Below are 9679 nucleotides of genomic sequence, written 5' to 3' on the forward strand. Positions count from 1 at the left end.
TCGTAGTCGAGAAGCTAAGAAGCTTCCTCCCATTCGCTTTTGTATTATGAAACGAGGCCGTGTATCGCCATACGGCTCGGATGTGCCAAGACTATTGAGGCTGACATTAGTATTCAGCTCCAGCTTCGACATCAATTACAGAACCATACTGTGATCTACTGTGATGCGGTCGCGTTTCATGATCATGATCTCTGCAATGGAAGCCGGCTGAGTGGCAAAATCATGGCGTGTGAAGGGATGTAGCTGCGAGACACTCTGGCGTATAAGAGCAGTGTCGAACAGGTGAATGTATTCTCAAGTTTCCTGGCCCATCAGGCTCACCTTAAAAAAGCTTCGAGTAATGGCTGATAATATGTTGAACGAGACTGCGATCATAGAGGAGGAGTTCGCAGTGCTTCGACTGAGGTGAGGGTCTTCTGATCGCACCGGGTTTTGCAATGACTTGATCTATCGCTCAGCTATGTCTACTCATACTGCGCCGTTGCGATAGCTGGTACTTAGCATGATCTATTCGGCGCGCCAGGATGCCACTCATTCGATCAACTTACAGCTCTCATCTTCTTCGATTACGCCGCGACTGTACCCCAAGAAGCGATCCTCGTGTGGTTCAAGCCAGTCCACAAATTCTCCTTCCCCTCGATTTTGTTTCTTCTCAATCGTTATCTGCTTCTGTTCATGGGTGTCTCGTTAATCCTAGTAACGTTCTGGTGGAATACCTCTCCGGTAAGTGGAGAAACCCGTCCATGACTGCCTTTGTGTGAGTCTTGATTGACTTTTTCCAGGAGTACGTCGTTTACTCTTCAATGCAAACATCATCAATAACAAGAGGGTCCTTTGACTAGGTGTGCAGCTACTAACAAGTTGCAAACCATGACCATCGCATTGTTAGAACTGGTGATAGCAAGTATGTGTCTCCTTGGCCACCTTCGCCGCGTTCAACAGCTTATACCCCCAGTCTCATCCGCTTTGCGTGTCTATGCGTTCAACGAGAGGAGATGGATACCTGCGCTCTTGACAGCTCTGCTTGGGGTTGTTCCAGCATGCATGGACATTGTGAGAATAATGGCTGTACCGCACAGGACTGGCAGGTGCTGACTTGTCACTGTCAGTATACCGAGATGGCCGCGGTGCATTACTCCGTCCTTTATGTGGGCAAGTATCCCGAGTGTTACAGCAACGAGTCTATCTCCCTTGCTCTAGAACAAAGGTGAGTATCAGATAGGATTGATCTGCGGCCTTCGCTCACACTGATCGTCTATAGACGTACGTTTTTCTCGACTCCCGCGACATGCATGTACAAACCTTCCACAGTTATCTCAGCGGGTCGAATCTGTTCGGTCGCATCTGAGCTTATTGTTCTAGTCAGCACTTGGTATAAGACGTTCTTCTGCTTCGGAGGAGGACTTCGGACCAGAATTGAAATCGGGCCATTGGCAAAGCTGTTACTTCGAGATGGTAAGCCTTAACAAGACGTGATCTAGTTGTACTGTTATGACGTTTGTCATTCATCGCAGGAACCATATACTTCTTGTACGCCAAGTTGCCTCAACTATTGAGATTACAGCACTGACCACAATACCGTGCAGATCGCTCTTCGTCTTGAATATTTTAGAGGTTGTTATCTCCGCCCGTTTCGAAAATACGGAGGTTAGTTCAGTAACCTGTTAGAAACCAGAGTCGCTCACGTCTAGCTGACATAGATATACGCAAGCGACATATCACTCTTCATCATTCCGTGGGTTGATCAAGGTGTCCATGCGCTCTAATGTCTCTGACGGTTCTGTACAGAATCGAGTCTATCATCATGTCTCACCTCCTTCTGAGCATTCGTCAGACCTTTGAAGATAGCTCTGCTGGATTGCCTTTATTTGCAAATATCCTCGGATCGAGCGACATTGAAGGTGGCAGTATCAAATTTGCGTCTCGCTTGGTCGGAAATATGGGTGAGGATCTCGACTTCGACTCTTTCGATAGGTTTGTGGACGAAGACGGAATCAATGAAATGGACAGTCCAGTGAATGGAGAAGCTGATGAGGATGCTGTGGATACATCGAGAGGCTCAGGCAGTACATTGTCCAGTGATCATGAATTTGTAGAGGAATCCGTAGTACCATGAATGTCGAAGCCAAAGTTGTACTTCAGCCGAAGGAGGAGCTTTTTTCTATCCTCCTCTTCTTCGGCTAAGTCTGGCTCATATTATTTTGATTAGAGTTGCATGACGAACACCAGATCATTGTCAGATTCTGCCATTAATTTTTCCTCCGAGTAAACGAGCTTCTTGTAGCCGACGGTGCGCTGGGGGGTTGGTGATTTCGGGAGACGCCGATTTCCAGTGGCTGAGATTGAGCTGTCCAGATTATATAGGCTGCATCCATTCCATTACTTTGTTCAAGAGACCAAGCGTTCTGTCGTTTCAGGCGCAAAAGACAGCACATATATAAGACTTATGGCGCTGTCAGCGGACTGCAAGATTCTGGTGCTCTCCCCGCGTGCAGAGCAAGCTCAAGAACTCGTCCAACGTACGTCCTCCCATCAGTCCACGTCTCACCACCTTGCACGACCGACCTCTCAGGTGTGCAGGCACTCAATTCTCCGACTAGCCTCAATCAGCGACCTGAAGGTACGGACAACATCACCCCATGGACGATTGTGAACAAGTACTACACCGCCGACGTCCACTTTGAGACTCGAGCATTGCATGAGTTCAGAGCGATCCATGCTACAGGAGTACCAGCGGTGATCTACGTTTGGAAGCATGGAGAGGTACGGGCAGCTTCTCAAAGGGGTAACGATAACATATGTTCTGAATGCGTTCCCAGCCCTACAGAGAGCACATTATGGACATCGCCAGCAGCCTCAGAGACCAAGACCCGGAGGTATCTCTCGCAGTCAGGTTCGGAGATGCATCCACCGTGTCTGCTGAGGAGGAAGAGGGAATGGATGAGTTTTTGTCATCCCATGGATTCGAGTACGTAGAAGGTGGGCGGGACTATCGTGAAACGACGGAAGATGAGGGGTGGCGTTCTAAAGACGAGGATGCAGGTACGTTATACTCGGACCAGAACTCATACATGATCTTGCTAATTTGCCATAGGTATTCCTGGCTTGCCCAGGGTAGTCGATGCACTAAGCACAATTATGTGGCCCTCCCTCGTCCAGTCCGAGTCCACTCGCAACCGTAAGTCCCGAGCCAGGGAACTCCTCGATTGGGCACGAGAAGAAGAGAAGGACGATGGCCTGCGTGCGCTCATCTCTTCCGAACATGACCACGACCACGACCACGACCATCCTGCACCCGCCGGTGGCTCAAGCGTGGCGCGGAAGAGCCGCATGCAGCGGGAGATGGAGGAGCTCGAGCGCTGGCTCGAGGAGGAGGACGGGCGGCAAGAGCATGAGGAGGCACGCGCGTGGACAACCGTAGACGTGAATGACATGGACTGGCAGGACATGATGCCCACGCCAACGATCAAGACGCCGGTGGGCGAGCCCCAGGAGCGTGTCTTGGGCTTCGACGACAACTTCTCCGAATTCGTGTCTGCGTCCTCGCCGCGCGCGGTAGGCGGCTTAGGCGCTGATCACCTTGTGCCGATGCATACGGGTGCATCGTACCGCTCATTGGCTTCCGTGTCTGACTATGCTGGCGAGGGCGAGCTGTTCATAAGCATGCCAGAAGATGAGGATGTCCTCAACGAGGAGAACGATCCCGATCTTCCTTCGCGCGCGGAGATCCTGGAGACCTCTCGCCGTATCTTTAGCTCCGCTCCACCCATTTCTGTTGCGGAGGGGCAATCTAGCTCTTCTCACACCGAGCAACCGGAAGAGCACGTATTCGAGCACCTCGACGATGACGATGACTTCGAGATGTCAGCGTTCGACCTCTCGCGTGTGTTCAGTGCGCTGCAGGGGATGAAGGAGGAGATTAGTGGCATGGAGGATGAGGGCGAGCGCAGGAAGGCGGCGGCACGCGTTGCGTTGGGCCTTGTTTATGGATTGCAGGCGGACAGGAACGAGCACTAGAGCAACCTACGTGAGCGTTGGGTGGTTCGTAGCGATTGCGATGGAGAATACTGAATACTCCATGTCACGACTCAGGTCGATTATCGTTTTCTCTGTAGTCGATTAGTTTGGATCGAATTTTACAGCTGGTACTGGATGCCGTTGTACTGGACAAGTAATATCTAGATTGTACAATAGTCGATTTTACGCAAGAATGTCCTTCCTCGATCTGCGCGGCGATGTAAATCGACATTATGCATACGAGTGTGAATGTCCTCTCCATCGTGCAATCTGACGATTTTGCTTCAAATGTCGCGTTTACGCCAATGCTGCTGCCTAGAAACTCGATGAGTGAACGAGAACTGTTTCCATGTTGTCTGGTTACCAGACGCGCACCTGCAGTTGTAGCATCAGCTTCTCCGGAGGCGTTACGTTGGCCCGATACAGTTGAACAACGGAGTCGCCCGAGCTCGCTGCGCCCAGGACTGTCGTCATACAAGAGACGTACGCCTTGTTCAACACAACGTGGATGATTGATTGCCTATGGGGATAGTGTTTCAACATAGGACCAGGAAGAGCTTAAAAGACGAAGGTACTGACAGAACAGATGGCTGCGTGAGCAAGAAATACTAATTAACAATTGGGAAATCTGGATTATAAGCATTCAAGCGTACCGAATGAACAAAATATGCGGCATTAGCCAGCATTGCGAAATGCAGGAGGGAGCTGTTCCGGTTAAATACTATGTAGCATTCAGTAGAGCATCTCGCCTTGAAGCGATGCAAGACTTGCCATTGCAAATATTCCAACATTGCGATCCTTCCACAATATGTGATCCACGTAGCCTGAAGGGCTGTCAGAGCAAATAATCGCGGTGAGAAATGCCAGCGATGCATGCCAAAAGCTACGCGAACCTCGGGAGTCCATAGTAGTGAAGTGATCGCCAACACAGTCGTTATGCCACATAAGCTCGCCAGAATGCACAACGAGCCCTGTGGCTCCACATATCTGGACAAGGAGAATGCCAATGCGACTACTACATTGATAACTAGATTGCGGAGGTGAGCGGACACATTCTGCGTATCGCGAAGTCGGTGACTGACCTAGACGCAGCCCTTCGTGGAACCGCATAAGCTGGAACAATCTCGACTGAGAGGGCGCGATGATGATGCGTAGCGAAGTTTCAAGGGAGACATGCAGTAGCGTCCCGACGATGGTCTAGGATCGCAGTCAGGAAAGGGAGGAAGCTTTAGGTGGAGGGAAGGACAGACCTCGGATGCTATGCCTGGACATTCGTATGATGGCTCAGCGAAGGATCAAATAATGTGAGACGCTCTACGTACAGGCTAGAAAGTCTAAAATGGATTTCAGAGAAGTGAGATAGGGAAAATGAGTGGAAATCTTACATTTCGCGCTGTGGAGGAAGCGCTCTTCCGAGAGGAAGTCTAAGTGATTTGTTAGGCTTTGCCGTATCATAAGCATTTGATGGAAGCAAGCTTACCAGAAGGATATGATGAAAACGAGTGTGAGGCATCGCAGGTCCATATAATGAATAGGGACTCAAATGCGAACGCAGACAGCCATACGACTAACAGCGACAGCGGCTTGAGTGGCGAACCGGTCAATGATCACGATGAGTAAAGCATATAGATGAGTAAATGATGAGTAAAGCATATAGCGCACATACGATTGCAAAATGCAACGGACGGGGCTTATCATCTCTAGAAGGATGCGAGCGGTGAGGACGCGAATTCAATCAACGCCACGAGATTGCTCACCTGGCAAAAAGGTTATCGAAGTGCACAATGGCTCTGCAACCGACTACGGCTGTCCACACGAGATTCGACAAGATCCCGAGTAACAGTAGATTGCTATGATTGCGCTTAGAAGCCGGTATCAGTTGCGACCGCTCGTAAGTATAGCTCACCCGCTGGGGCTGGCCGCTGTTGAGGCTGTCATGTCATGGGTTGGTGCAGATTCGAAGGCCATGACCACAAAAGAATGACTGGAAAAGAGGAGGCCGGAGGCACTATGAGTAGGGCTGACAATGGAGTATCGACCACAACGCGGAATGCACTGCCTCACACAGCCCGCAGGTATTAATATCGCAAGCACGGCCAGCTTCTGCACCCGATACCTTGCTCCAATGATCCGAACATAATACAGTCCAGGGAGCGAACACAGCAGCGAAGCGCGCGAGGCGACTTCTATGTAGCCACCAGCGTTACGGCCCTCCGCCTGCCACATTGACCAGCGCGATTCCCTAAAGTATGCATGCGTGAGAGTCTCAACGCGCAAACACTCATCAGTGCCTCGGGGCGCGTTCGGCTCGCATGCAAACCGAGGCATGGAGCGAACTGCGGCGGGCTTGATATGGGAGCGGCCGTTCCGATCGCTGCCTTGCGACGGCTCGAGGTCGTTGCGGCGCGGATGAGGTGTCAATATCGGTGGAAGGTCAAGTGCTATGGACGCCTTGAACAGCTTCCTATCGGATGGAAGAGACGGATTCGAAATAACACTGCACGCAGGGAAGAACGTTAGGTAATATAAGGCGAACACGCGCAGTTCCTGAGAATTCCTAGCAGCGGTACACTCGATGACGATTCAGCAAAGGACGACAAGAAAAGGTCTCAGAGCCTAGCTAAGCTCAGATTCTGGAGATGGAACAGCCTCTATCAGCCGTCATAGACCAAAATCATAAAGGAGCTTGTGAAAATGAAAATCACGAACCAGTACGTTATAACGAATGACAGGACGAGAAGCCGCCGGGGTTATGTCTTTGATCACCGTGCTTGCCGTCGCGGCGCAACGCCAACTTCCTGGCATCTGGGCCGCGTGCCCAGCAAAAAGGAATGCACATACGTAAATCGGCGCAATCGTCCTGGCCATGCCTTCGGGTGTTCGCCTCGTATGTGATGACGATGGACTACCATGAATCCGATTTGAGATAGCACAATATCAAACTTGATTGCAATGAGTTGATATCTGCAGCAAAACAGTACCCAGCAATAAAAGACTGCAACAGAAGGATCCTACCAAGCACACGAGAACTAAGGGCCCTCCATTCACCCCTGCTCCGCTGTCTCCGCCAATGTCTCATCCGCCTCCGCCTCCTCTTCCTCTTCGTCATCCTCACCGTCCATCTGCTTCGCCTTCCCCGTCTCATCCCTGACCCCGCCCTCCGAGAAGTTCAAAATGCCCGCCACGTCCAACAGCTTCACGACCTCCTCCGCCTCGTTCACCTTCATCCCGCCAAGCACCTTGTTCACCTCGTCGAGGCTGTTCTTCTTGAGCGCCTTTTGCAGTGGCACAGGGAAGCCTTGGAACACGTCCCAGCGTAGTTGTAACATGCGGCGCACGTCCTCAATGTTAATGTTCTCCAGACCTTCACCTTCAACGGTGAGGTGCTCCGGCGGCGGACCATCCGGCACGTTGAACGAAATTGTGTGCGACGGATCCTCAGGTACGAGCTGGATCTGCTCCGTTCCGGGCCCGAACGCAGCCTGCTCCGCCTTGGAGATCCGCACACGCTCGACGAGGTGTGCGTACGTATCTGCGACGTCCTTTTCGAACACGGCCGTCGCACGAGGGTCTCGGTCGACCATCCTAGATTGAGACTTTGAATATGCACAATACATAGGTGTAAGAAGAGGATAGACTCACTTTCTGAAGAACACCCGCACACCATCACCACCCAGCTTCTCGCAGTACTGGAGTAACAGGCTTTGATGCACGCACTGCTGCGCGTACTTCGGCTTGCCCTCACTCTGCGCCGTGAACGCCGCGACAAGCAACGCGTCCGATGCTCCGGGGACCACGACGTCTCTGTGCTGCTTGATGAACTCCCACGACTCCTCGTAGCCTCGTAAAGAGAGGCGGGAGAACGCCTCTAACGAAGGTGTCATCTCGGGCAGCTCGTCCTCGGGCTCGGTCTCCTCTTCTGACGCGGCGACTGCAGCTGGTGCGGCGGATGGTTTGCTGGATGGTTCTGCTGCTTGCGCAGCCGCGACGCCTCCGGAATTGAGCACCTCGAACTCGGTAGTAGTCGTTTTCTTCTTTCTTCTTTCCGAATCGATATGTGCACCCTTGACCGGCGGCGGTGCGGGCATGGGCGGAACGTACTACAAAACATGTGAGTGGGGGAAAGACTGAGAGCACAACAGCGTACATGCGAATCCCAGCCAACATGCAAGTCATCGCTCGTGATCTTCTTATGCGCCTCTTCCTCCAGCGTCGCAAGCTCTGTCTTGAGCTTCTCTTGGTGCTCACCCATCTGCACGATGTGTTTCTTGAGCCCTTGCACGAGCACTTCCCCGAGCCGCGGGTCATCCTTCTCAACGCCCTGCTCCTTCGCCTCCTCCCAGATTTGCAGCATGAGCGAAAGCAGCATCGCATCGTACGTCTTCTGCTCGGGCGCGTTCGTGGGCGGCTTGTCCGGCGACGGGTTCGTCTTGAAGCGTTCAACGAGTGCAGAGAAGCGTGGTGCGCCCTGCGCCGCGACCTCGTCTGTGATGGTCTGCAGGCGCGGCTGGAGGACATCATTGCAGGCAACGTCTGCGCTCAGCTGCGCGATGCGCTGCCGCCGGATCTCCCGCTTCTCATGAATATCGCGCTGTTTCCATCTGTCGGCGACGCGGATGTTAGTAACACTGCATGGTCATCATATGGTGCTGACGCACCGTACCAGAGACTTCTTGTCGACATTCGGATGTCCCTCGATGTCGGAATCGTCAGAGAGCTGTTCGATCAAAACGCGTCAGCATACCGACATCGGCAAGAACCTAACGAGGAACAAAGCTGACCTCGAGCGCGTCCCATTTTGAGTAATTGAGAGGCATGTCTGTCCTATTGCGAGCACACCAGAATGTCGTTGGGCAATGAGTGGCGTGGCGGCAAGTGGAGGGATGGTATAGACACCGTGTTTTTGAAGAAGGGTATACAAATAACTTATTGTGAACGTTCTCGAACGAACTAGAGACTACTACTTAGTAATACAACCATCTTCCAGCCACCTTCTGATTGTTATGGTCCTTGTATAGATATCGGAGTGAATATGGTCTCGTCTGTGCAGCATGTTCGCCGCATGATGTTCAAGGGCTCTCGGCTCATCCACCTCTCACTCTTGAAGATGTCTCGCTCGGTCGTCTTGTCATCTTTCAACAAATCAAGCTTCGATGCTATATCAATCTCATTCAAGTCAACGTTCAATACTCAATACTTGTAGATCCAACTTCCGTGGATCTAGAGAGCTGTGCAGCCTCGACGTTATGTCTAAAGTTCATGGTCCATTCACTGTGCGATCGCATTCGATCCCGTCGACTCCTCTCCTCTCCGTTGGAGCTCGGTTTGACTTGATATAGCTGAATATGCCTTTGACATTTGCATTATAAGTACATTGCTATTCAAGTGGCCGCTTGCAATCAAGCAAAGTCAGCAACGTATGCGTTCCTCATTCTGTCTCTTTCGCCATTTCCAGCCTGCATATCCGCTAGCACCTCTAATCTACCATGTCCGGTCACCATCGATGCACTCGGTATGTAGTGAATAAATGTCACGAGGTCCATCTCTCTTCCTGGTACGAAAGGCAAATCCATGGGCCTGGCCTGACCCCTACAGCCACAAGCAGCTATCATGTTGAACCTACAACCTGCGATGCGCTCCGGTGGACGCTGTTTGCACTTTC

General features: G+C 51.7%; 4 protein-coding genes across 4 annotated transcripts; 2 read left to right on the plus strand and 2 right to left on the minus strand.

Annotated features, from left to right (window-relative positions):
- Positions 1-295: 295 nt before the first annotated feature.
- Positions 296-2316, plus strand: LAESUDRAFT_723113 (uncharacterized protein). Its single transcript, XM_040908346.1, has 10 exons — positions 296-405; positions 459-493; positions 551-739; positions 902-1053; positions 1110-1207; positions 1262-1263; positions 1312-1455; positions 1565-1647; positions 1701-1735; positions 1789-2316. The coding sequence occupies exons 1-10, from the start codon at positions 341-343 to the stop codon at positions 2114-2116; spliced, it is 1131 nt and encodes a 376-aa protein (XP_040767106.1). The 5' UTR covers positions 296-340; the 3' UTR covers positions 2117-2316.
- Positions 2317-2420: 104 nt separating this feature from the next.
- LAESUDRAFT_723119 (uncharacterized protein) lies at positions 2421-4169 on the plus strand. Its single transcript, XM_040908347.1, has 5 exons — positions 2421-2519; positions 2573-2763; positions 2820-3042; positions 3095-4027; positions 4093-4169. Exons 1-4 carry the CDS (start codon positions 2447-2449, stop codon positions 4015-4017), a joined length of 1410 nt encoding a protein of 469 aa, XP_040767107.1. The 5' UTR covers positions 2421-2446; the 3' UTR covers positions 4018-4027; positions 4093-4169.
- On the minus strand, positions 4166-5147 carry LAESUDRAFT_550557 (uncharacterized protein). Its single transcript, XM_040902898.1, has 7 exons — positions 5100-5147; positions 4911-5044; positions 4789-4849; positions 4671-4722; positions 4597-4607; positions 4393-4537; positions 4166-4332 (listed from the first exon to the last, which is right to left on the minus strand). Exons 2-7 carry the CDS (start codon positions 4960-4962, stop codon positions 4315-4317), a joined length of 339 nt encoding a protein of 112 aa, XP_040767108.1. The 5' UTR covers positions 4963-5044; positions 5100-5147; the 3' UTR covers positions 4166-4314.
- A 1914-nt stretch (positions 5148-7061) lies between these two features.
- LAESUDRAFT_696140 (uncharacterized protein) lies at positions 7062-8914 on the minus strand (the record flags this gene model as incomplete). The annotated part of the gene is made up of 5 exons (XM_040906258.1): positions 8799-8914; positions 8676-8734; positions 8165-8618; positions 7660-8117; positions 7062-7602 (listed from the first exon to the last, which is right to left on the minus strand). Exons 1-5 carry the CDS (start codon positions 8832-8834, stop codon positions 7062-7064), a joined length of 1548 nt encoding a protein of 515 aa, XP_040767109.1. The 5' UTR covers positions 8835-8914.
- Between the last annotated feature and the right edge of the window lie 765 nt (positions 8915-9679).

This window comes from Laetiporus sulphureus, assembly GCF_001632365.1.
Source record: "Laetiporus sulphureus 93-53 unplaced genomic scaffold LAESUscaffold_8, whole genome shotgun sequence".
Lineage (NCBI taxonomy): Eukaryota > Fungi > Basidiomycota > Agaricomycetes > Polyporales > Laetiporaceae > Laetiporus > Laetiporus sulphureus.

Coding starts and splice junctions, on each gene's coding strand:
- LAESUDRAFT_723113 (XM_040908346.1), top strand. CDS start 341: ATGGCTGATAATATGTTGAACGAGACTGCGATCATAGAGGAGGAGTTC. Junction 1,456..1,564: donor AAAGCTGTTACTTCGAGATG/GTAAGCCTTAAC, acceptor TTGAGATTACAG/CACTGACCACAATACCGTGC. Junction 1,736..1,788: donor ATATCACTCTTCATCATTCC/GTGGGTTGATCA, acceptor GGTTCTGTACAG/AATCGAGTCTATCATCATGT.
- LAESUDRAFT_723119 (XM_040908347.1), top strand. CDS start 2,447: ATGGCGCTGTCAGCGGACTGCAAGATTCTGGTGCTCTCCCCGCGTGCA. Junction 2,520..2,572: donor AGCTCAAGAACTCGTCCAAC/GTACGTCCTCCC, acceptor CCGACCTCTCAG/GTGTGCAGGCACTCAATTCT. Junction 2,764..2,819: donor ACGTTTGGAAGCATGGAGAG/GTACGGGCAGCT, acceptor ATGCGTTCCCAG/CCCTACAGAGAGCACATTAT.
- LAESUDRAFT_550557 (XM_040902898.1), bottom strand. CDS start 4,962: ATGTGGCATAACGACTGTGTTGGCGATCACTTCACTACTATGGACTCC. Junction 4,850..4,910: donor CACTACTATGGACTCCCGAG/GTTCGCGTAGCT, acceptor TTGCTCTGACAG/CCCTTCAGGCTACGTGGATC. Junction 4,723..4,788: donor ATGTTGGAATATTTGCAATG/GCAAGTCTTGCA, acceptor TAACCGGAACAG/CTCCCTCCTGCATTTCGCAA.